The following is a 27,101-nucleotide window of genomic DNA, read 5'->3' as shown; positions in this document are numbered from 1 at the left end:
GTTTTTGTTCAGGAAACGTCTTGCTGGATACAGGCATCACACTGAAAACTGTCATTGGGTCCTGTCTGGAAGCAAAAAGTTTCCCATCCCCGTCAAACTCGAGCTGTGCGTGTCCCTTCCAAGAAAACCTGCGCCTGGACACCAGGATTAGGTGGTTAAATGTCAGGCAGAAAAAGCAAACGTTTCAAAACGTGGGCTGACATGAAACGAGTGGGTCCTTCTACAGCACTAAGGTATCAGAAGTCGGCTGCAGTTTTCCTCGGGGAGTCAGTACAGAAACTTTCTGTCTTAACGCTGAACAGCTGAGAACCACCAGTAATTCAAAAGATCACTCTAGGCATTTGCCAGGATCAACTAAGCCTGGTTTCCAGGGGGCTAAAAACATGGAATGTGCAAATCAGTGAGCAGAAAACAATATAGATGGGATTTGACAGGACTAAAAGGAAATATTTTTTCTTTCCCTACTCCTTCTCATAGGATTCCAATTTTCTGGCGTAACTGACATTGTCAGCAACGAAAGCGTCAAAAACGCCAGCGTCAATGACTTCAACAAAATCACCCTCAAAAGTAACATTTTTCAACACAGACTTAGGTGTGCAGGTATCCATAGCTCTTGGAAAACCAAACAGAGGAATATTTGTAAATTTGACCCAGAGACACTAGATCCGGTTACCACCACCCACAACAGGAAAGCTTCTTTTTTTTTTTTTTTTTTTTTTTTCAAATCCGTCTCAGCTCTGGTTCCAGAATTTAAATGCAGATATACAAAACATATATTTTAATGCTTCTTAATCAGCAAGAAACTGCAAATACATCTTTTACTACAACTAGATAAGATAATTTCAACTAAGGCTATACTGTAGCTTCTGAGTCTTCATCTGAACTCCTGCAGTTACTGCTTTTCCTGAAGCCTTTCCACGTGTAACCCACGAAGGTAGGGCTGATGGGCAGGAAGCTGAAACACCTGTATTTTTTAATAAAGTTCATGCCAAAAGGTAAATCATACGTTTCCATGCCATCCAGTGACTTGCTTCCTTTACCAACCCCTTTCTTCCATTTCCGTATTCCTCTTTCTTCAGGGCTTCCTAGAAGTCAAAATAAAAGAAAAAAAAAAAACCACCATACATAAATATCTTTATGTGAACACACACATATATTGTAAAGGTTAAGAGAAGAAAGAAAACTCGCCAGCCTCAGACACTGTGCTTAACTAAGCCCTAGAAAGACTCCTCAAAGAGGCAGGACAATGGGGAAAAGTATGTTTATTTGAAATGGCTGTTATCTGTTTTATTTTGTAACTGGAAGTGGAAGCAAGATTTTGCTCTCAAATGAAGGGAAGCAGGTTTGGATCTTAAAATATTTTTACTCTGTCTTCTGAAGGCGACTACTCTGCTTTGAGTACGACTACTCAGCTGTTCTGTACGTTTCAGAGGATGGAGATCTCAACCTGACAAAGATTCAAAGCGTTCTCAAGGAAACGGAGGCACGCAGCTGTTAAGCAGTCTGCTCTAGGTGCTGAAGAAGTCAACAATAAAAGCAGTAATCTCTTCTCCTGCCTCCAAGAAACGCTGTGCTACCTTCGTTCAGGAAGGCAGTTTATTATTTCAGATGGAGTGACAAGTTTGCATGCTGACCTGGAATGGTATTATCCAAAATAAACGCAACGCAGCCACCGACAAACATGGCTGTAGTGAGAAGAACGTTTAATACTTGATCGATGCCCGCGATTCCTAGAAAAAAAAACAGGAAAAAAAAATTTAGAATTTAAATTTTTACCGTAATATACACATCCTACTGATTTACATGCAGCTCAACTGGGCAAACTTGCTACTGAGTTCACTGAGGAGTTTGCTCAAATAGGACTCTTAAAACCACGTGGGAATAGATGCAAAAGATCTTTCAACTAACGTAGTACACCACAGGGACCCCTTCTTTCCCAAAACATAACTCCATAAACTTCCAGTTGCTCATAAAAATGTCATGAAATGCCATTTTACTTTCTACTGCAGACACAACTGCTTAATTTAAACTAAATAGAAAACTACAAAATGGAAAAGGAGAAACGTTTATAATGTGAAATCATGTAAGCCCAAATAATTCTTTTTATAAACCTTTACTTCTTAAAAGAGCAAGACTTCACAGCATCAATTCACAGAAGAACATTGTATTAATATAACGTCACCTAACTCTGCTTGAATCATCTATTTTTCTGAACAACTTAAAGTAGGTAGATCGGCTCTTAAATCTGGTTCTGAAGTGACAGCTATAAAAAGTTAATCTTTCCTTTTAAAAAAAACCAAACCAAACACGTTAAGCGTTCCTGTAAAGTCTTCCTTTGATGACATACACTGCCACGACCACTACTGGGAAGTTAGTATTAAAATAGCCAACCTTCTCCATGAATTCATGAAAACTAGAATTTGGCTAAGAGTCTGAAACTGAGAAAATCTGAAAATTCAGATTCAGAACGCATGTCTGCAGTGACAAAAAATTTCAAAACCCCACCCAAATTCCTAGCTTCCAAGCTCTACTGTGGTATTTCCCCTGGTTCTTTTAACATCATTTACAACTCAGATTCAGCCTTTTAGTCTTTCTTCCAGTCCAGTAGCCAGAGAAAGCACGACAACTTCAAATGTAGCCCACTGAAGCATTCAATTCAGGTCTCAACGTCTCAATTAATTCTCCTCTGAACACACCTGCCTTCTTATCTATAGCTTTTACTCTCTCCATAACACTTTTGTTTTTTCTCTTATTTACCCTTTATGTCACTTTGCATAGGAGCACAAAGTAAAAGCACGCTTCATGTGAGCAGAAACACATACCTGTGACGAGTGGATTTTGTTTGAGATAGCTTGGAAGGACAAGTCCAAAGAAAATGGAAAATCCGAGTACAAACAGGTTACGAGAAGAATTGAGATCTATGAACTGGAGGTTAGACAGACCCACGGCTGTAATCATCCCTAAAGAAAAATAAAACAAGTCTCGGCTTTTAAATGGTCTTTTTTCTAAAAAAAAAAAAGATAATAACATACATATAAACACAGCACTAGAGGAAAAAGAGGCAGTCACACAACACGGGACACAACGAGGAGCCAAAAAACAGACGTTACCAAAGAGAGTGCAGAAGAGGGCACCGAGCACGGGGTCAGGCAGCGACGCGAAGAGCGCGCTGAACTTGCCGACCATCCCAAGCAAGAGCATGAAGGCTGCCCCATACTGAATCACCCTGCGACTGCCAACCTGCAGGAGAACAAGAAGGAAAGGCCATCGGAAAAGGTCCGTGCTCGGTCCAACGTCACGCCTTGCACTTGGTTTTATTATTCCCTTCTGCATCTGAAACCCTCCGTGCCTTGGAGGGCTCAGCTGTAACATGGCTGCACTCCAGTTCCAACGTAACTTCGCTTGATTTTGTTTTTGTTAACATTAAGTCATCTTTAAAACCATCTGTAACTGCTAGAGCCATAATAACCATGAAATGTGCCACAGTCCCATCTACAAGAAAGAAAATAAACAGGCCACAACTAGGAGAGATGGCAAACTGATCAATTGTAATGCAAACAGAAAAAAAAAAAGGGGCAATAAAAAAATTCCATGTGTTGCTGCCCTTTCACACAAGAATATATGTATTAGTTACCCACCATGCAGTTCACGTGAAGGAGATGCTAGGCTTTCTGGAGAGGGATTATCAAGGGATTTTGTAACATCTCTCTGAGATCAGAACTGAATTCCCTTCATAAGCAAACGACGGCTGTGCCAGCACTGTGAAACCCCGAGCCTGCACTTCCTTCCCATTTTTATTTTAAGCGTTCAAACTTCGGGGCAGTGTTTCTCTGGCACTATGCTGTAGTGGTAGTTGATAAACCCAAAGGTTCAATATTTTAATAGTGTTATACTTGCGTAAGAAGCACATCAGGTACAAAAAAAAACCCCAAACTCCACCCCATGACACTGGTAAGGTGATTTCTGTGCCAGAGCATTAAGCTTCAAAGAGAAGTAGATATTAATTTGTTAATCGTGTGACTGAGCTAAACGAGTGAAATGAGAAAACAGGATACACAGACATGTTTAGGGCAAAAGTGCTTCTTTTCCCCATATTCTTCACTGCTTAACTGTTAGGTGAGATGCGTTCACCGAAAAACAGAAGGAAGACCACTAAAATAGGGTGTTCACTAGATTACCTGCACCTTTCTCTACTTTCAATGAAGATATTTATTTCTTTAGGACCACCAATATCTTGCTCCAAAATTACCTCCCTGAATGAAACAGGCAGATTCTTTAAAAAAATCCACACGATAGTGGCATTGATTAATACAAATTCTCAAGCACTACAAGGCAAAAAAAAAATTAAGCTCCTTTTGAAAGTTAGTGAAAGCATCCTGGTCAGCATTTAGCTCAAACTACATATTTATTCCCAGGCACTCATAAACACACTTTGTGTGATTATTTTGGAGTGCGTGATACGGTACCTAGTGCCCCACTGGAGTATCCATTTCATCACCAACATTATGGCATAAGTTGCCTATACTTTTGGCCCAACTCATCAGATTTAATTGATTCTCCTCTCATCAAATAAAACTCGCTCACAGACTAGCTCAAAGACTTGACATCCAGTTGAAGCTGCAAATTTAAAATCTAAGAGTAATCATGTACTAATTTCAAGGGAGGGAACACCTTTTCAAATGTTGCACTGGTATAACAGGATCACCAGGACTATGTAGTCTTTGCTCATGAGCACTACAGATGCCCTCTTCCAAATAAACAGCAGATTACCTACATGGCAAAAATCTATTTTGATATAAATGGAGGCTGCAAAACTATTAGGTTTTTAGGAATGAGGATGCAGACAGGAAAACAAGGCAGAACACTGGAGCACAGCCATGCAGCTGTGCCAGCCTGGGTAGGGCACATTCACTCTTCCCCCACGCGCCCTGACCAGACCTAACTGCAGTGAACTCTTCTCTGTAACAGCTGCCAGTTTGACGTTCATTTTTCACTGTTCCAAAGCAAAACGTGCACTCATTTCTGTGGACTGTTAATAAAAAGTGTTGTTAATTCATATCAACTCCTATGAAGTCACAACAGAAAGGGAGCAGAACAGAATAAACCTCTCTTTCAGGATTTTTCTACCCAAAATTTCTCTAGGAAATTTCCATCGGCAACTGAATGGAAGGCTTGTACAGACAGCAGATGGTGCTATTAGTATTTATATTCCACCCTAAAACCCAACAGAATCATCCTTTGTGCAGAAAAAAAAATGGCTGAAGATAAATTCATCATCTATACTGGATTAAGTCAGAGGGATGAGTTGTTGTAAGTAGGGAGTGGACATTTTCTGTCTCGTATGCATGAAGACAATTTATAGCTTCCAAGCGAAATACGCAACACGATGTACGGATTCACAACTGAAATTACTCTCACTGATTTTGTTGATGTTTCTTAACAAGGTTAAATTAACAGCATCAAGCAAATCTATCTGCAGCCCAAGGTCTCCCAGTTCAGCAAGGCATTCAAGCAGACACCCAGCTCCGTGTGTCAACAAAGAAATTCCTCAAGCGCTTATATATTTTGCCAAGTAACACCCCCAAAAATATGTAATCCCCTAAAGGTGCTCAGTGCTTTAAAAACCCATCACGACAGAAACAAGTGTTTAGGGTACGTTTAACTTTGAAGTTACCTTGACTGCAGCTCCTGTTCTAGCTGTGTCAGCACAACATCCTAGTACAGACGTAGGTAAAACCCAAGGACCTCAAGTTGCATTTCATTGTGCTCAAGCGAGACAGTAAAACCAGTCAGTTCTCTAGCCAAAGACATCTCTAGATGTCTTTCAGAGCCAAGACATCCAAAGAGTTTCAAGTTCTAAACAGTTTACAGTGTTTATGCCTCAACTCAAAACGTCCCCGAGCCCTGGAACACCTTGGTTTTCAAAGGGATAGCTTATTTAGCATCATCTGCTTCATGCAGGTTTGCTAACTGCCCTTTACTCCAAATAAAAATAACATATTTGAGGTTCTTATCTAGAAGGTGTTTCTATTAGCCAATGGCTGGTACAGACAAGTCAGGCAAATTCAGAATGCTGTGTAAAGTTGATCTGCACAAAGTACTAAGTAGGATGGTTTCTTGGAAGAGGATCATGCTGTGAAACATGAAAATGGCATAAGCTACCCACCAGAGGAGATAAAATACTCAAGTCACCGAGTAATCAAGGGAAAGCACATACCTTTGTGATGCCCAAGACACCAATGTTAGGGCTGGAAGAAGTGGATCCATTCCCTGTCCCAAATACTCCATCCAGCACACAGGAGAGACCCTCAATAAAAATCCCTCTGTAAACCACAGACAGAAAAAAAGAGTCAAACTTGTACTAGCGTGAGCTCACTTCAGGCGGCGCTTTATGACCGTACACTACGTGGGGGCCTGTTCCTGGCCCACAGGAATTATTATAATTCATGTTTCAAGCTCCAACACATCTGGGAAACCAACTTGAGTTCTGTTTGCTATGTCTTAGACACCCATGTTCTCTAACTGAGGAAATTACAAAATAATTCAAGTCAAAGTTAGAGCTGCTCTTTATTTCTAAAACTGCATTTCAGGTGAATTTGACAAGCTGTCTAGATTCCAGCACCCATTTAGAGTTCTGCTCCTATGGAAACTGTACTATTAACTTCCATGGGCTCCAGCAGAAACAGGACTAGTTTTCCAACACCACATTTGCAACAAAATAATTCAACATGACAGTTGCATCTTGTATTTCAGATCCTTGGCCCTTATGTTTGACTAAATTCTAACATTTGATCTCAAAGCACATTCCTGTCTTATCCCCAGGAGGGAAAAAAAAAAACTAAAAAAAAAAAAGGAGCTTAAGACACTGAAAAATACTTCTTTTTTTGACATACCTGTTTATTGCATGAATAGGTGGAGGAGGAGCACAAGACAACCTGGCACAGGCATAGTAATCTCCTATTGATTCAATAATGCTGGCAACAACGGCGCTAAGCATTCCTATTACTCCAGCGGCCGAAATCGTTGGCAGTCCCCACTGAACTGTGAAGAAAAGAAAACTGAAATCTTTTGTGCCACAGAAAACAATTCAGATATCAAAACACACAGCAATTTATCTAATGGAATCAACAAACTCCCTTCACAGTAACAGTCTGGCAAGTTGATGAAAGGAGCAAAGGAAAAACGGCCTAACCAACTGCTTTGATCATGTTTGGAAAAAAAAAAAAACCACAAAAAACCCGTAAAACCCACAAAAAAAAAAATTCCTCCTGTTCAGAAGGAAGGAATTTGAAGTATTGCTTGTGAAAAAACAGTTCTGATCAGTGAGGCAAATGCCACTTAATTACTATTGCTTTAAAAACTCAATCTTTGGTTACAAGTTTAACCTACAGAAGGGAACGGTCAACAATCGGCTACGATCGTTGCACGAACACCCTCACGATTCCAAATTTTTGTAGAAGGGAAAATAAGATTAATTTAAGCCTATAGAAAAGCTTGGCAGGTTTTCCACAGCAATTGCTTTGATGCTTTTATCTCTGAGATGGAAGAGCCTCTTGCAACAAAAGGAACTTTAAGGCACGCAGATGTGAATGAACAAGGCTTCACAAACAAGAAAGGTCTCATCAGGGTGGAGAAGTTTTCCTCTCCCCCTTTCCCAAAAGCTTCTATTATACATCTTGCAAGTCCGGTTTTAGAAGTGGTTTCTTTTAAGAAATAATCAGAACCAAAGTATATGGAAAACCACAACGAAGCTGCCTTGTTACAACACAGTGGTATTCCTAACGATTTCTATTATTTTATTGTAGTAGAACGTTATTTTATGATTACCCCATTAACTTCTGAGCAGCACAAGAGTGAACCACTTGTGCAACTCAACCACTTGTGCATCTCATGCCACAAGAAACAGCCTTTAACAGCTTTAAACTTAGAGGAGGCCAGCAAAAGAACACCAACATCCCAGATGTTGTGTAAAGCATTTTGTGTTCTCCTGTAAATACTTTTTTTGTCTTCTGACAAGCGTTGACTGGCATCCTCCAACTTGCCATCAGCCCGATTCCAGCACTGCTTCTGCAAGTCAGGAGATTTTTGTGTAGCTGTTACGTTGTGCAAAGTCAAGAACGAGCGTGTTTGGGGTGGGGAAGTGCATTAAGCTGGAAAAAACTCCACACACTGCTGATTCTTAAGACAAGAAGAATCAATGACTTCAGTAGCTCTACAGGAGTTGTAATAACCCATCCTTATTATTGTACAACATGAACAGCAACTGACAACGGTATCGACAAGCACAGATAAATTAATGATTCTCTGAAAATCCACGTTATCTATGTTACAAGTCAAGAGTTACCCAGATAAACCCTGCAAGGGCCTTCTACAAATTCAAGTCTCAGAGTCTCGATGTTCCTTGGGTGAGACCTTAAGGAATCAAATCAAAAAGGAAAACAAGCAACAACCCATCATCCCCACCTACGACACGTTTAGGTCAGCACATGTTGAAGTGCACCAGCATACAGTACTGATAGAAAAAGAGCAATGCTGCTGAAAACAACAGGAGTGACACTCACAGGCATATTATTAGAAAACCAGCCCTTGAAACCAGGCATACTTACAAGGGTAGGGAACCTTGAACCACGGAGCTACCAGCAGCACTCCTCGTCGGGCGTCTGTGCGAGCGTAGAAGCCGTACTTCGAGCTGTCAGGGGGAAAGACGTCTGTCACCGTGAAGATGAAGCAAAGCAACCACGACACCAAAATAGCTAAAATAATCTATGAAAGAGAGGAAAAAAAGCTGTTTAAAATAAACTATCATTGGCAACATTCATCAAGAGCAAACAGTTCCTGTACGGAATATTACGCACACGCTTGAGTGTGATCTTATTTAAGCCTGAGCAAGCAGTCAATCCTGTAAAAGATCCGTTAGGTGTTTCCCTGCGGCCCCTAACGAAGGTGCTCGTAAAAAAAGCTTCAGAATTAGAGCAAGTCTCTCCTCTCCCCTAACAAATGGGGAAGTCTCCAAATGGGCATTTAAGCAAACTAGCAAATCAGTCCCAACTTTGCACCAGAGAAATAAAAAGAAGTCTTTCACACAGGGAAACGGAATATTGCTTTCATAAAACTAGAAGATACTGATCTTGCCATCCCTTTTGGAGGGCTCAGTCTAGGCTTTCACTTCATGTATAAATATACCTTCTTCTCTACCCCCTTCCCGCCCCTCCATGATCTTCATCACTCCAATGACCCTTCATCAGAGACGGATCCTTACTGGGATCTGGCAAGACTACAATAGGAGACTATTGCCTGTGGCAAATGAGCCATTTAGTTAAGTTTCCCATAAGTCCATTTAAGCTTTTATCTCACCTTTGTGATCTATTGTATTATTAAGAAAAATGAAATCCAAGAAAAAAAAACCCAACACAAATTAGGTTGTTTGTTTGGTTTTTTTTTCCAACTGAAGAACAAATTCAGCTACTTACAGGGAACATCTTGAAAAGCTGCAGCCTGTACGCTGTCCATCCTTTCTTGGATTTGTAAATGGGTAAAGGAAATTTGACGTTTCTGGCGTACTGAGAAAACAACAATACTAGAAAAATAGTCCTGAGAAAAAAGAAGGAGAATGGGGGGACAAGGGAGACATGTCATTAGCACCAGTATGTTAAAAATCCTCAGCACAAACCTGTTCAGGCTCTTCAGACACAAAATATTAATGCACATTTTAAGTTTGGCACAAGACAAGGCATCATAAGAGAATATGTTTTAAATAAACTATCATTCCATGAAAGCCAAACCAACGTCATTTGTATTCTAAAGCGCTGCAAAAATAGCAACAAATTGAAAAATTTCTGTCAAGGGAAATCCTTTCTTCAATTTGTAAGAATCCCAATTCTTTTTTTGTATATGCATCTTTCACTAAACAGCTGTAAATCAAGCAGAACAGAGCCCCAAACCAAGAATCCATTCAACTGCAGTTCACCAGGAACCCAGTTTATTAGTTTTTAGATGCCTCAAGTATTACACATTTCTTCCCCCTCGTTGAAACTGCTAAGCTCCTCTAGACATTAAAAATTAATTCAACTCTACAGCTAAAAGAAGTATCGACTGCAATGAAAAATAAAAAGCTGGGGCAGGTTGCTCAATTCTGAAATAGCCCAAACCAGTTTTGCTATAAAAAGGCTACACAAAGAGCCAAGCTGTCTGAAGAAGTAAAGCTTTTCTGAAATTTGAGATTATGCTTCTATCAGCTGACTTTTTTTTTTTTTAAAAAAAAAGGCAGATTTTTAAGCCTCCCTTTTCTGTCTGAGATCAGTTTCAGACTGTAAGAAACAAACCAGAGCTTTATTCTCCCTCAATCTCCAGGAACAAAGAGCTCTGCACAAGAAGGGTGTCATTCACAGCCTTCACCCCAGCTGGAGTGGAACGATAAAGGCACCTTTTCCTTGCAATCAGGAAACATTTTGGCATCTCTTCCCAAGTCCATTAGGGAAAGATGGGCTCGGCTCCCTAAGGGCAGCTCTCCGGCCACCCCGGCCCTGAGCACAGGTGTCGCTTTGCAGTTCCATTTATTTAGTACAGAGTTGTAAATAACGTAATAATATTCTATTCTTGTAAATATTATAATATATTGGCTACATGGCAGGGGGCTTACTGCCATTTTTATCTCAAGTCACTTTTGAGCAGCTCTAGATGGCTACGGAGTTTTTCAGCAATCTATTGCACGTTTTTACATGGCAGAAGCCAGAAATACGTATTGACTGGGTAATATTTAAATTCTGTTCCTAAATTGATTTTTTTTTTTTTCCATCTGCAAAATGTCAACTTTAATTACACATTTCCATGTCCAATTCACCAAAGGTCTGCTTGATTGATTTAACATCGGTCCCATATTGCAAAGAATTTGTTTTACAGGAAACCAGAACGTTCCTTTGGGTCAGCTGCTTAATGTAATAGAATTACAAGAATATTCATGATGCAAACATCCGAGATAAAAGAGAATTAAATGGCCCTTTTAATCATAAGCTGCACTTACGGAATACTTTACATGTTCAAAGTACTGTGCAAACAGATTAGCCAGATGAGAATCTGATCTCATCAAGTCATTCCTTCCACTTCCAGAGCCAGCACAAAGTTGGTCGCTATACATTGAATATAGCAACTGCTTCAGCCAATTCCCTTCTCCCTAAAATGTGGTTTCCACCTTTCTTTGGCTGCTTATCCACAGCATCTGGGAGGAAGCTTTTGTCTTCTCTTCACCTCATTTTTCTTAGTTATTCCCTTTCATACCACTGCTCTCAATTGTTTAATTTCCCTGCCATCCCTACCCACAGAAGCACATGCATCCTGCCCTGAAATTCGCTCTAAAAGCCCGTTTGTCGGCTAAACAGAAACCTGTCTACTTATGCCCCACTGACTGATGGCATTCATGGAAATACACATGCTCTCTGTCATCACACAAACTGCTTTTGGTTATAGGTAAGCAAACCAGTAAGAATGACAAATGGATCACTACTACCCATGGTATTTGCTCACTGTTGCAGAGTAAGAAACACACACAATAGCATCATAAAAACAGAAATACAAATTGCTCACTGATCTCTCTGGTGTTTTGCTAAATCATCTTTTCTACACCATTGAATCAGACCCATCCAATGGCTCCCAGACCAACTATTGTTTTATAACATTCTGTTCTCCACACTTCACCTTCAGCCCTTCTCCTTTCCTTCCTCCTCTTCTTGAGTTGCTGCTGTCCTCACTCCCAAATTGCCAGCTGACCCCATCCAGACCCACTCACGTTCCTGCACAGGGTATTTCTCCGTGCTGGGAGCACTGCAACACCACTTTTGGCAGCCGAGCAGGCTCTGGCTTTTCCCTGGCACTCCAAAATTCCTGCGTGACGACTTACCAACTGGCACCCCCTGGCCTAAGCCAAGAACAGCCAGGAGTACTTACAACATAGCGATACCCCAGTGTTTGCCTGCTCTTTCTCCAGCAGCTTGGAAACCGGAGAGGCCGATGAGAGCGACAGTCGGCGTGATGGTCAGAGGTCCGATGTACCGCAGCAGGGCGCCGGGGAGGCCAAGCAAACCGATCACCACTTCTATCAAGGAGGACATGATAATAGCACCTTGGATCTGAACACACAAGAACGGGAAAGAGCCAGTTCAGTCAAATCTTACAAGCAAACCCCAAACATTTCTTTTTCTGCTCTGGATTACAAACTGCAGTTAAAAGAATTCAGTGACACAGAAGAACTCAGCAAATTTTTCGTCATAAAACAGCTCATTATGTTTAAGTGACTTATTGCTTAAGCATAACACTTATGGTTTTCTCCACAAAACTATTACACAACAGACCAGTGGGCCAGTCTGGTAGTTGTGTGGATAGCACATCACACTGTCAGACAGGAGACCTGGGTTCCAGGCTAACCTTTAGGCTCTCAGGGTTGGTGGCGCCACGGAGGTGATGCTCCTAGCTCCTAGGGGCAGAGTGTGTGCTGCATTGTTCACAAGTGCTCCTTAGAAGCTGGTATAGAGCAGCGTTGTGGTCTCAGGAGACTGTCAGCCCTCTTGGCTGCAGGGCTCTTGGCAGAAGGTAGCTATGGTTTGAACATGGGGAAGAGAGAGGGGTTGTTTTTAATTAAGAAAAAGTTTGCAGCCCAAAGCAACGGGATGGGAGATAAATTCCATGACACACGCCTTAATTTGGACTACGCCATCTACCACTCTAGTGTGATGCCTGGGCACACCCCTCATCCTGGGCTCTGCAGAGCGTGACGAGGTTCAGACTGCAGTGCTGCGAGTGGAGAAGGAGTCTGATACATATCAGCAAGTCTCTTGGGAGAGTCAACGTCTTATCAGGATAGTCTCCAACTTAAGACACTTAGGGATGAACCAGATTTGCTAACTGCGTGTTACCTTCCACGGGACAGCCTACTGAAGCGAGCGACAGCAGGCAAGAGGTGTGTGTGACTTTTGCCAGTGAGCACAAATGGCAAAGCGTTACGAGAAGAGTGTTGGTCCCACTCGTGCGCTTTACTGCGCGTCTTTTGGAAGGTGGCAACTAACTCCTTGTGTTTGCTGTCCAGCAAGGAACACGTGGAAAAGATGAAGGCTTTCATGAAATGAGTAAAAGGGATATACTCCAACGAAAATCGCAATGAAGGAAGAGATTGCAAACTTAAAGACGAGAACACAGAGATGATCAGGTGAGAAACTTAACTGGAGTCAGACAGATCAACGGCTAAAGGCTACTCCTACATTACCTCTCGTATTCTGGGATACCAGATGTGCTCAGTGTGAAGCAGCTCTGTTGTTCCGTTTGTAACTGTTATATCTTACAAAAAGAAGAAAAGAAAACACACAGGTATTTATTCCTCAGCCACTCTGCCATCATTTAATACAAAATAAACCTCTCCTTAAGCTGCCTGACAAACGAGCCTTGATTTACACAGAATAAAAAGTTCTGCAACGCTGCAAATCAAGTAACAACACGCTTACGTTCCCCAAGAGCCAACCACTAATTTCACCCACTGTACCGAAGTGGAAAAAAATCCCAACTTTCACAAAGAAAGGTCAATTAGGGATTCTTTTCCCACTCCAATAAACGGATGAATGGAGAATTACTCAACCGCACACTAGGAATCAAGCACACTCCGACGTTGGTTGTTCACCAATTTAGGTCACTCCCCGAACGGCGAACTGACCCGTGGTTACAACCCCGTCTGACACCGTGTGGAGGTTAAAAGGTTCAAGAGCAAGATGCAGCAAAGGCTCTTTTTGAAAAGCTGAAGTAGTGGAAAAAACTGCTTTGCCATCAAAGGCGGTCAGACCGTATTTTCTTTCAACAACAAGGTGTGTATCAGGATACCGGCACGTTTCGGTGCACAGAATTATCCGACACAGCCAGCACCGCTGAAGCACACCAGTTTGCCTTGACCTCCTGGGCACCGAAACCCACGTGCTACGTCCCAGTAGCTAAATCTGACTCCCCCAGTGAAGAAAATGTGAATGCTCAAAGCTAAGTTTTCTATAGAAAAAACATCAGGAAAACTAATTAGATAGTCGTAAGTGAATCAAGAGAGATGTGTAAACACATAAATAATATAAATATAAATTATTAGAGAATCAAAAGGACCCCTGGGAAGCATTTTATAGAAGCAAGCAGCCTGCTTCTCTATACTGCTGTCTTGCACTGCCCACAGCCAGAGCTGTTTCCACTTCAGTTTTCTACCCTAAGTTAAAGCAAAAGCCCCCTACCCAACAATTTTACTGCGCGTTTTCACTCTAAATATTTAAATCTGAAACCTTTTGGGATGATGATGTTAGCAAAGAAAAAGTTAAAACAAACACCCAAATATTGTCAAAGCTTGTTCTGCAAAACCTGTCAGGTATGAATTAAACAGGTAAAAATACTGCTCTTGAAGTGATGCTGAACATGGCTCAAATTTCCTACTACTTAACTTGAACGGACTCGAATGGACTCATTACTTCCAAATACCAGAAAGGAACATTTATGGAATCCTTCTGTCTTTCTCTACATCATTAACTGTTTTATGCTACTGCTAGATTTCTTCTGTCAACATTTTCTATATTAAAAAAAAAAAAAAAACAAAAAACCAAAAAGAGAATTCCACAAGGCCATATTTAGGAATCTTTTTCCAAGACGCAAAACTTCAACATTGTAAAAGGAGAGAATTTTCCATATTCCCTGCTCATTACTTCCAGTTCCCATATCAAAAGATGTGACAGTTGCACTACCTGTGACGAGTCATTTGTCGCTGAAACCTGAACAAGCATAAACGACAGTTACCTGTATTATTACATTTCCACTTCTCCAGGGAGAGTATTGCTCTAGCAGGCGCTAAGAAGGCAAAAGCACTCGCTTGAAACAAGGGTAACCTGGTGGAAAGGGAAAGAAGAGACGCTGACATTTCTCGGTGTTACAGTACTGTGTCAGGATATCAACTGCAGTTAGGTGGTTACTCATCCTCAAAATCGTCCTTTATTGGGGGCTACGAAAAATGTGAGATATGAGAATTTCTTATGAAAAAGAACAGCCACAGAAATACTGGGACTTCACGAACCAAAGACCTGACAGTTATTAATTCCACGTCTGTAACAGATAATTACCACACACAGGTACCAGACGTTGATTGAAGGTTTTGACTCAGCAGCACGAGGATACAGATTCACGTTCTGATATAAGCACCAGCCAGACTGCTGAACATGCAGCTTTTACATCCCACCACATTAAAAAAGCTCTTTGATGGAGCAGCACGCAGTCTGCACACTCAGTACCTTCCCTCTGCATGACCTGAAGTACAGTCATTTATACATTCATCTTCAAGCATACGTGTAAATAACTGTCAGGCTGATAAGAGCTGATTAGATGTTCCAGGTGGCTACCAACAAATACAAACACTGCAAGAATTTCAAGATGACATTCTTAGCATTGGTGTTTACGCTTCCCAAAATGTTTACGATCTAAAGAGCATCTACCAGCACTGACTACGTATTTATTGAATCCAGCGTAGCCTGCATAACAGCACAAACATCCAGCTGTTACTTAACTACTACTACAGAGAAGATGCACTTTGAACCGGTCTATAAATACCATCATTAATGGATCGTAGTAAGATTCTCTTTAATAGCAGATCTCAAACTGTAACACGTGGAACACTCAATTGCTCATGAGGCTCTGGTTACTGCACCGTGTTTATGGCCGTTCTGCAGCTGCAACAAAGTGCCTCAGAGGCAGAGCAAGCAGCAGCAAAGGACAAAGAACGAACCGTAGCATTCGGATAAAGATCAGAAAAGGCACAAAGAAAGGGGGGGAGGAAATAATTCTACACATGCTTAACAAAAAAGATCAAACCAGAAGCATGTTATTAACAGCGAGTGGAAAGGTCACAGGCAGGAAGTCAGAACAGCTGAACTACCATTGGAAAGGAGTCTGGGCCACGAGCAATCTGAAAAGTTGACCCACCTATCGCAAACGTTGAAAACAGCATGAGAAAGTCAAACTTTATAAAATCCACCAGCCATCTGAGCACACCTGACTGGCATGCAACCCCCTTCTAAGTTTCTTCAAGCAAAAATCAAAGTTTTATCTGTGGTGAAGCAAGGGTTGGTAGCTACAAGTGAATGATTCACCTTATTTTTCAAGGTTCATTAAGCAAACCGAGCAAGCTGGTGCCCACGGCGAAGCACGCAATACCTGTAACAAGCTGTTACTCCTCCATCCCACCTACACCATACTCTGCTGTTTCCCCCCCCAGCTAAGGATTTTGTAAATACACATTGCAAACACATTCTCCCGTGGTGAAGTCACTTGTACTGAGACTCAGGTCCAGATTGTGAGTTTTGTATCCCATAAAACACCCTGCACACGTATTGCATAACGAGGTCTTGGTACATCTCGCTGAGCTACCCGCTCCACCTTTGGGCAAGACAGTTAACCTGGAATATTTACCAAAAGTGCCAGTAGGCTCAAAATATTGCCTTTTTTTTCTAAAGCAGAAAGAAGATGTCTTTTTTTTTTTTTTTTTTTTAACTTACTACTCAAAATCATCCAACTATGTTCAGTCTCTTTCTGAAGAGACAGATGCAGTGTGGAACATGACTTAAGAAATACCTTTCCAATTGCTAAGCCAAGCATTCATTAATTGCTGGGTAAAGTACCACCACCTTATGATTGGGATATCGTTTTAATTTCATGTCTGAATCGTGAACTTGCTCAGGTTTGGCATCAGCCTTCGTGAAGACAGAGCTTTTCATGCAGTTAAAGTCATCTGGAAACGTCTTCATTATCTTCGTATGTCACACAGATGTAAGAATGTTTGGACAACGTAGCGATGGGCACAGCAACAAACCTAAAACGTTTAGGCATATTAAAGCTGTATTTGATTGTCTCAGTCGTACTAATTACTCTGAATCCTTGCCAAATCTTTTGGCTTATTACATAACCTAATAAATAGCTTGAATTCCTAAAACTAGTATAGGTACCAAATTGACCACAACTCCTCCTCCTAATTGAGCTAAATCCATCTTTAAGGACCTTTAAACCATGGAATTTGACCTTTTGAAACCATAGTGGCTTTATTTGCTGAAATACTTCGCAGTTGAGAGACTTGCCAATGAATATTTTAAAGTCTCGTTTAGAGAACGTTGCTGCTCTATCCCATTCCCACCCTTAGGTGGGATTATACAGAAGGAACAGAGAATTACAAACTGATGGGACCACACTGGTTTCTGCAAGAGCACAAAATCGCTCTAGAGTAAGTAAATAAAAAGTCCAAGATTAGTTAGGGAAAAAACCCAAAATATGACAAACTTTAATTCTGTGAAGAGATGCAAGTCTCAGGAAGCACAAAACTAAGCTTTTTCTGATCAATCTGAGGCAGAAGAAGAAAGTTGGTGGAAGCACAGGAAAACCAAGCTTCCCTTTGAGCTCATCTCTGCACTTCTTATAAAATTGCAAGATTTAAACCTTCAGTAAATCCAAGGAGGAGACACCCAAAGTTGAACAATGCAAGACTTTATCTTCCAGTTCCCACCGAGGTTAACGATCCCTCAATTCCCTATATAAAGCACAAATAGAAGATGGGGGGGAAAAAAAAATAAAAATACATCACTCCCATTAAAAGAGAGCTTCAAAACACCAAAGGGCACAACTCTGCTCCTCTGCCTCCATTCAGATGAAGTACTAGAAAAATCTATGACTACAGCTAAGGCAAGCTACCCATGAGCACACAGAGCCAATGAGGCAGAAAATGAGATTATTAACTGCAGGTAGTCTTGACCAGAAGAAAATACATTGGGGAAAGAAAATTTTCTCTTTCAACAATTTTCATTACACTGCTTTGGCATCAGAATGAAATTTTCATACAAAACAGCAGAGCGCTTTTATAAGTTTAGTAAGATATAATTAAAAAAAAGGGGGAAGGTTTATTTCAAAGGAAAAAAGACAAGAAAGCTAACTAAAGCTAACTAAAATAGCAACTAAAGATTACATGGGAAAACCTGAAATGTTTGGAAAATTTTTAGATTAAAAGCTCATCTACAACTGCAAGTGATCTCCCTCAGGCTTGCCTTATTGAGATAACTTTTCCACCCAAGGGTTCTGTTTCTTACATAAATCTTTAAAAATCTGCAGGGCGTTTGTCTATTTTCTATTGAAATGCAAGATTTGAGCTCACACATTGTTCTTAAACTGAACTAAATGACCCATGAATATGAAATAACCACATGAGGGTGTACTCTTAAAATATGCACTTTCCTTCTGGTTTTACTTATCACTCTTGGTTTACCCAAGAAGATGCAGAAATAACTCTGCAGGTTTTAGCTATTCTTGGTTCTCACAGGCAGAGTCAACAAAAGTTTAAGTAAACGTGTCAAACACCTCTGCAGTGTTTAAAAAAAAGATTTATCTTCACGTTAATAAAACTTACAACATCCTGTTCTTACCAACACCAGAGTTTTACGAGTATTTGCTAACACCTGAGTTGGTCTCTTGCATCCTCCTAAGAAGAGCAGATCAAAGCAGAGGTACAGGCATCCCTGTAAGGCTACACTAAGGGATATGCTTCTTCCCAACTCAAGGAAGGATCATTACCTGCAACTCAGAGCAACTAACAAATAAAAATAAATTATTTGTTTGGATTGGAAGGCAACACAAGACAGTTCAGAGAATAAAAAGTTACGCTCGTCATTTTTCCCTACCTTTTTAATTTGACAAGCACTTTAGAGGAACAACCACACTATTTGTTGTTAGGACTAATCACAACCTCCTAAACATTGGCCAGAATACAGTATCATTCAAGAAACTAATAAAAATATCAACATTAGTTCCTCTTTACCAAGGTGTATGAATTTTTCCTTTCCCCTAGAAACACTTCTACCTTCTTTGTTCTCACAGATTTCCCTCCTCCTTCTTCCCTCTCCCTGCCCTGTTGTATTTTCCTACCCTTGGAATGCTTTTTCTGATTTCAGATCCACCTTTTTTGGGGAGCAGCTTTCCAAAAGCTTTCCCTAACTGCCCTGTATTTGACCTGCTCTCTTGTATTTTCTGTTTATCCTTTGAAAATAGACTACCTACCTCTTGCATCTCAGACAGCATCCTGGAAATCCCAACAGATGTCTAGTCTTATCACCATTTCAACAGCTAGAAACAAGTCCCGAATCTCACCTGCACCCAAAAGTTGTTTGTAACAATGTAGTGATGCCCACGCAGAAGAAAATGGTCCCAATCAACTGGCTGGTGGCCCACTGGTCAAACCCAACGCACATGGCATCAGCCAGCAGAAAGGGCACCGCTATAGTTCCACTGAAACACGTCAAGTAATGCTGCAAAGAGAAAAAACGGTTTGTTAATACTGCAGTCAATATTTAACAAGTAAATAAATGTACTACCATCTTTTCTTTTGCACTGGATATTTTTGCTTTTGAATTACCCACCGAAGCTCTCACTTCCTGGTCCTAAGCATTTCTTCAAATATTTTCCTTCCCTGTCAAGCTCCCACCAGCCTGTTGCTAGCGATTGCTATTTCTGGAGAACAAACTGGGTTATTTACACAGCTACTGTACTGGTGAGGAGGTATCTAGGTAACTGCACTGAAAACAGCTTCTACCTCAGAAAAGCACATCAATAACTCCATTCACTTTCAACCATGTGAAAAGACCATTAGCTGACAAATGAACTCAGAGCACATACAAACTAGGCTGCAAATAAGCTCAGGAGTACCAGAAACTGGGTTAACTCATTAATTCTTTTTCAATCCAAATACATTAAGTAAACAAACAAACAAGAGTCACCATATTCAACAATGCCAGTAACAATATAACCCCTACAGAACTGCCTGTCCTTGAGGAAAGGCAGAAATAAAGATGCTTTGGAATGTATTTGTTTGGAGATCTCAACATACTTTACAGATATTAACAAATTCTCAGCATTCCTGTGGGACAGATATTATTACCATTCGAGAAAGAAAGGAGATGAAACGAGCTGTTCCACTTCACACAAGTGAGTGGCTGAGCTGGTAGTGGGGTCCAGCTCACTGCTACAGCCCTACTCACTGCAGGAAGCACACGCTCTCACTCCAAGGAGTGCAGAATTTGCCTGCCCCATTTACTAGAGATCCTACAGGTCCAGGATGATGCTATCAAGCTTGCAGAATTGAAATGATTACAGTAGCAGCCTTAATATTCAAGATTGCAGGGCTAAACCATTATCTCTCTCCATCTTTAATGCCAGAGGTGCCAAATGTCACTTTCTGAAGCTTACCACTTAGCTTTTTCTCACTTATTTTCTAACAGCTGCTTCGAAGACTAAATATTGATGTGAATCTCACGAATGCCTAAGCCAGCAAACAATAATATAGATCATTATCAACCCAGTAATCTTCGTGAACAACTTCGGAAGAAACTATCTTAACACTTTCTTCAAACACATGAGAGCGTGGGAAGAATAAAATTATCACATAAGGGCAACGAGCTACACAGAAAATGCTAAGCAAGCTTTAAAAGTTACAGAGAAAAATATGACACCTGTTTTGAAACATACCTGTAACCCCAAAAATATGCAGAGATACCAAGGAGGAACATCCTCAATAGTGTAAATCATGTCGGTTCTCTGTGCGTCTAAACTGCCGCTGCTGTCCAGCGTCTCTGCCAAGGAGCTCTGTTTTGATGGGGAGGGTAGAAAGGTGGAGAGGGTAAAAAAAGTGGGGGAGGACACAAAGGACAACAGCAGGTTACTGTCACATCGGAATAAACTGAATTTGAACTATCAGGCAATTCCCAGATACTCCAAGACTGGGATAATACGCCCAAGCAATGGTGGTATGTTACGTTTTTAAAGCTTTTATTTATTTTTTTTTTTAAATAAAGCTCTTTATTTTTAAAGCTTTTTTCATTTTTAAAGCTTTTTACCTCTGATGACGAGCTCATCGCCAGCTGGAGCTGCTGAACTTGCACTGAACACATTCACTTCTGTAAGTCATTCCCTTCTTATTTACACTGACACAATTGTTTGGTTATGATATAACTGATCTGGCAGCCAAACGGTGCCCAAAACATGGGTGATCATTACAGAACTGTTTATTGTGTTTATTTAAAAAAAAAAAAAAAAAAAGGAAACAGAAAAAAAGGGTGAATTGGAACTAAAGAGAAGAGTCACCAACGCCCGTTTTCAAAGCAGAAGGGCCATTCTTGCATAAGAGACCAAAATCACAAGCAAGAAAGTTCCTCATTATGGTAATTACTTCCCCACTTAATTCTTACTCAATTTCAGTCTTGGTTAACCTTTTTTAGCCACAAGACTTATTATTTTTGCTTCCACCTCACATGCAAGCAGTCGAGAAAAATGCTAATCATTATGACTGAATACATCCACGGCCAATTTATATGAGTCAAGTGGACACTCTCCAAACCTTCAGAACTTCAGTGAGACCACATTCGGTCCTACCATGTGCCCTAATTTGCAGGGAGCTGACAGCCAACTGACCACACGTACACGCATCAAAATCCCTGCAGATTTTCCCCTAAAATGCAATCATTTCTTTTTTACAAATAAGTGGAATCGTTTCGTTCAAACTCTCTGGTTTTGAAATTCCCGCGAACAAAACCACAATGCTCCAAAGCCCAAATACCAACAACAAAAGCAGGAGGAAGTATCAGATTTTATCATTTCAGCTCAACTAACAAAAAAATACCTTATATAACTACTGTTCTGACCTAATCCACACTAGAACATAACACACTCATGTGAAGTAGCCTTACACAAAGACCGGGAACTTTGCCAGACTCATGACTTTGCCTCAAACAGTCTTCACTTCTTCAGAAATTGCAATGCATTCACAGATTATGCTTAGATAATCTCCATTTGGTTTACCATCTACAAGGTCAGGGAAGCCAAACTGACCCATGGTACTTCCCTCTTACCTCTGCTTTCTGTTGGGAAAACCAATGCCACGGGGTTAATTCAAATTCAGAGAGTGTAAAGTGTAAATGACCACATCGCTATGGAAACATCAACGGTATTACAGTGGAAAAACAAGAGATGGAAACACTAATCTCAGAAAACTCTCTTAAAACAACATTAGGCACTGAGCAATCTGCTCACCAGGGTGAGTTTGAATAAGGTCTAGGTCCCAGACAGAGGAATAAGAGAAATTGTTCATAGAATCATAGAATCATAGAATGGTTAGGGCTGGAAGGGACCTTCAAAGGTCATCTAGTCCAACCCCCCTGCAAGGAACAGGGATATCTCCAACTAGATCAGGTTGCTCAGGGCCTCGTCCAACCTGGCCTTGAATGTCTCCAGCGATGGAGCATCCACCATGAGTGTGTTCACTGCACAACTCATCTTGCCAATTTGCAGCACCAACGTCGCCTTTTCATTGACTGCAAAATGAAAGGCTGCTCTCCTGACCTGATTCTCTAAAAAATGACCAATAAAAAAAAAAATCAGGAACTTGAGTTTTAGAGCTTCACCTCATACTGGAGGGAGATCACTGAGTAGCAGTAAACCCATACACGTCTCCTAAGTGGAACACAGGAAGATCCACGTACATCCTCATGTCAATACAATCATGTGCAGATCCAAGGCAGGACACAAAGCAGCTGCCTCCCAAACACAGGCAGAAGGAAGAAGACTCAACAGCCAACGTAGTCATGGACAAACAGCAGGACATTCATCATCACTAGAGGCTTCTTCTAAGAACTTGCTCAGGAAAACAAAGATTCACCCAGAGAAGCTCCTGTGATACTTTCTGTTGTCATGAAGCAGTTTTGTTAACCTTTCCCCAGAGACTACAACACACACACACAAATATAAAAATATCACCCCTGTGTATGACCTCACCTCCCCTCAGTTTCACTGCCACACACTCTCCACCCGAGAACTTTGTTCACCAGTGACACCACCTGTTGATTCAACATTTTGACTAAGAGGTCATTGTACACTTACAGACAGGCAGAGGTCACCAAGGAAGAGTAAGAATGGTTACAACACCTGCCCGTGAAGTAGGAACAGAGAGGTATCACGAGAAATTAACTGTTTGCTTCACGAATGACGTCAAGATTAGCTTGTTGAAGCCACCCAAATAGCAGCACAGATTCAGGAGAACCAACTGTGGATAGTCCCCCACCTGACTGCAACGTGAAAAGATGAAACACCTACCACTGTACACCGAGCAACCTGCATGACTCCTTCCAAGGACAGACAGAAATGGGATTTTTCAAAGTTTATGGCGCTGCATGCAGGATACCAGGTTCTTGTGCAGATTGGTGGCTCTGTTTTGGCCCCTGCCTTTTGAAAACCCATCTTTTGGCCTCGTTCCCAGCTTTTCTAGCTTTGCCAGACCAATACCCAGTAGCTACCTAAATGTTCCACTTAGTGCTGAACATTAATTTTTCTTTATAGGACTGATGAGGTTGCATCAAGTACATTCCTTCACTTTTCCACCTGCCCATCTATTACATTATATTATAGATATTCCTCATCTTCTTTGGGCAGCAAAAATCAGAAACGATGACCTGTTTCTACCAGGAAGACCATGACACATGCAGCAAGTTTATTAGTTCTTTCAGAGCTTTTCAAATGTAGTTTTGTGGCTACTTTTATGCCTACACTTGTCCGCGAAGAACAAAAAGATCAGCAGGCACCACGCCTCGTCCACAGCACGTAGAAAGCTCTCTTTGGGCACAGACTGACAATTGCTACCAAACCAACTTAAACCCTCCTTTAGAAAGTGAAGTTTATAGGTCTTCTAACAAAAGAATTTCAAACTAAGGTATAATCGTCACAGCAATGTCTGTCCTACACAGCAAAGTGGTCAGATACAAAAAAAAAAAAAAAATCCAGGATATTCCTAATTCCTTCCAAAATCCAGACTTATTCTGCTCTGGAAAAGGAAGTTTTCACCTTCATCAAACCTTTAGCAGATAATGGCTAAAGGGAACCAGCATAAAAGAGATCAAGAGTGAACAATGAGGAATTTGAGAACGAGGGTGAGGTCTGGCGATGCTGCTGGTAAGTCACTGGGTAGTCACTGGCCCTTTCATATCTCCAGCGTGTGCCTGCTGGTTTAATACCTACGTGCTGGTGCCTGCCAAGTATGCCACAGTATGCTGTAGGGAACTGCTGGGAATGAGCTCCACCTTTTTTAATGAGATACCAATCAGAGACAAATTCTTTTTTTTTTTTAATTATTTTTAATTGCCCAAAGGTGGGACAACACAAAAATGAAAAAAAAAGAGCAGAGAATAGGTATAAACGGGGGGGAAAAAAAATGAGACAAAGGTGGAGCAAAAATGTTGGGGAAAAGGAAAAAAACAAATCAACAAACCCAGCCTAAATTCCAAAGAAGCAAACACCAAGCACAATGCAAGATGAAGGCTCTGTTATCAAGTACTAGTGGGAAGGACCAAAACAAAACTGAGTAACTGTGAGGAGTAAGGCCTCTAGAGACATGCCTTAAGGAGATGACTACTTGTTCAAAGTAATTCTATTAAGCCATAAGCAACATAATATTGTTTATTTTATAGGGATGCAGCAATACAGTTATTTCTCATCTGGGCTAATATCTTATTGTTTCAGCTAACAAATACTGTGAGACAATGTAAGCACTGGGCATCCTCCAGCAATTAAGTACCTTTCAGTCCTCCTTCTTAAAGGCTTTTTATTCAAGATCTTTTGTTTGCTTTTTGGTGACTGATCTCTCAAGAGGAATGCCAAGAATCATAGAATCATAGAATGGTTAGGGCTGGAAGGGACCTTCAAAGGTCATCTAGTCCAACCCCCCTGCAAGGAACAGGGATATCTCCAACTAGATCAGGTTGCTCAGGGCCTCGTCCAACCTGGCCTTGAATGTCTCCAGGGATGGAGCATCCACCACCCCTCTGTGGGTAACCTGTTCCAGTGTTCTACAACTCTCATGGTAAAAAACTTTTTCCTAATATCCAACCTGAATCTACCTCCCTCTATTTTAAAACCATTACCCCTTGTCCTATCACAACAGGCCCTCCTGAACAGCCTCTCCCCATCTTTCTTGTAGGCCCCCTTGAGGTAGTGGAAGACCGCTATAAGGTCACCCCGGAGCCTCCTCTTCTCCTGGCTGAAGAGCCCCAGCTCTTTCAGCCTGTCCTCATAGGAAAGGTGCTCCAGCCCTCTTATCATCTTCGTGGCCCTCCTCTGGACCCTCTCCAACTGGTCCATGTCCTTCTTATGTTGGGGGCTCCAGAACTGGACGCAGTACTCCAGGTGAGGAAGAACAAACGTGCTTCACGCACACGCTGATTTTAAGTGAAAAGCAGGAGGTTTGCCTAGATTACCAGAAATATTATCATAATACATGAGGCTGTTAATTGCTACAGCCCCTCCTTTCACCGTTCCTTCATTGTAAGCCACAGCAAAGCTTTAACTCAAGCAGATTTGGTTGATTTAAAGTTTACGGTCTCTTTGAGGTGAATCATCATCCGTCATTGACACTTCCCATCGCATGGATCAAGAGGAAGGGAGAAAAGTAGACATTTGGTAAAAACAGGCCACGAAGACATGCTTTAATGTCTAGAGATCGCTAATCTTAGTTGCACAATCTCATCCCAACACCTTTTGCTCAAGGCTTTTATCAGATTGTCTCTCTCCAGGCTAGTCTGAGCATGCTCCAAAAATCAGCCATCACAGGCATATGCATGTCAACCACTGCCAAAATTTGTCTGTTAAAATATCAGCGTGATCAGGATGGTGGCACAGACATATTCGAGCCATACAGGCAGACTATCTGTAAAGGACAGAGAATAGGAAGGCACATCATGGCATTCATTACATTCTTTTAAAAAGTAACACCAGAAGACCTCTGTCAGAATCACCTGTCGAGGGTGATCTTTTAAATCTGAAATTCAGAAGGGAATTTTGACGTCCGAGTTAGAGAACCTTAACTACACCCTTTGATACCATTCTTGCCCCAAGAGAAGTTACAGCCTCAAAGGAATGAGCATCACGATGCTCTTGCTTGGAACCAAGACAGTTTTATTCTTGTTTAATTAGGACATTTGAGAAATTTGGTCGAATTGAGGCTTTCTGGAGATAAGGCTTAACCGCAAAGCCAATTAGATATAAACCTTTCAGATTTACTGTAATCCTCTTCCTTATTTTAAACAAAAGTTCAGAGTCACACTATTTCTGCTTGGAAGATTATTATTGAACAGGCGTGGGGAATGATGGAATTGAGAAAAAGCTGGAAAAATCACAACCAAATTGGTCTCCTTTGAAGCATCGACTGGGTCTTCCTGAATAGCTAAGATGCAATCATCATTATCCTAAGAAAAACTCGAGTTTTTTTATGAATGACCTGAAATTCATTCATAAAGCTGTCACTCAACAATAATCAGCCGCCCCCTACTCAGAAAAAGGACAAGAAATATTAGGTTTATGAGGTTGGAGCTTGGAAGAAACTGGGAAAGAGAGTGGAAAGATGTCACTCTTGAAGGTGCTCAACACCATCAGTTTACTTGACTAAACATCGAAAAAGTTCAAAACTGAAGAACAGAACGGAATGACCTTATCAGGGAAATGATGCAAAAGGCCAACAAAAATGAAGAAATCAAAAAATTCCAGATTATGAATTTCAGCAGCAGGTCAAAGTGCATGAACCACTTCTAATACTCGCTGAGTCATTCCCCACATTCTGCAACCAAAATGTGTGACCAGAAGAGTCACGAGGACAGAACTCCCCCAAGCCTGATCTGAATCTGCAAGTCAGCATGTCTGAATAGAGAAAGAAAATCTCTCAGTCAAGTAAAACTACTGTGGACAAATAATAAAAAGCAAGAATGAGTTCTCACCCAGGAGGAGACCGCCACATACCTTTTCTGCAATGCCATTTTCTGTAGTGTAGATGGCCATCAACTCCGTGTCTTCTGTATCCTGATCACCGCTGGATGTTGCTCCACCATTTATCACGACCTTAAAAATAAACCAAAAAAAGAAACACCTGGTCTTAAAATGAACATTTTCTCTGCAATCACACCTCATGTCACTCAGTTTTCTCCGTTGGAAGTGCTCAAGGCCAGGTTGGATGAGACTTTGGGCAACCTGGTGTAGTGGAGGGT

At 41.1% G+C, this 27,101-nt stretch overlaps 1 protein-coding gene across 4 annotated transcripts in view; it reads right to left on the bottom strand.

Moving 5' to 3' along the window:
• Nucleotides 1-272: 272 nt before the first annotated feature.
• The window catches only part of SLC23A2 (solute carrier family 23 member 2), a 68,281-nt gene continuing 41,452 nt past the window's right edge, over nt 273-27,101 (bottom strand). For all 4 annotated transcript variants that reach the window (XM_086628127.1, XM_086628126.1, XM_086628124.1 and 1 more), the window contains 14 exons: nt 26,857-26,955; nt 20,551-20,667; nt 19,177-19,334; nt 14,800-14,888; nt 13,253-13,323; nt 11,941-12,122; nt 9,471-9,591; nt 8,607-8,763; nt 6,894-7,041; nt 6,218-6,323; nt 3,111-3,240; nt 2,823-2,960; nt 1,635-1,730; nt 273-1,085 (listed from right to left, as the gene is read on the bottom strand). In XM_086628127.1, the coding sequence (XP_086484253.1) occupies nt 853-1,085; nt 1,635-1,730; nt 2,823-2,960; nt 3,111-3,240; nt 6,218-6,323; nt 6,894-7,041; nt 8,607-8,763; nt 9,471-9,591; nt 11,941-12,122; nt 13,253-13,323; nt 14,800-14,888; nt 19,177-19,334; nt 20,551-20,667; nt 26,857-26,955 (1,845 nt within the window). In that variant the 3' untranslated portion in view covers nt 273-852. The remainder of the gene's footprint in view (nt 1,086-1,634; nt 1,731-2,822; nt 2,961-3,110; nt 3,241-6,217; nt 6,324-6,893; nt 7,042-8,606; nt 8,764-9,470; nt 9,592-11,940; nt 12,123-13,252; nt 13,324-14,799; nt 14,889-19,176; nt 19,335-20,550; nt 20,668-26,856; nt 26,956-27,101) is intronic.

Source organism: Tauraco erythrolophus, chromosome 29 (assembly GCF_009769465.1).
Source record: "Tauraco erythrolophus isolate bTauEry1 chromosome 29, bTauEry1.pri, whole genome shotgun sequence".
Lineage (NCBI taxonomy): Eukaryota > Metazoa > Chordata > Aves > Musophagiformes > Musophagidae > Tauraco > Tauraco erythrolophus.
Note: the sequence above shows the minus strand (reverse complement) of the source record. Positions and strands in the feature narration are given on the sequence as shown.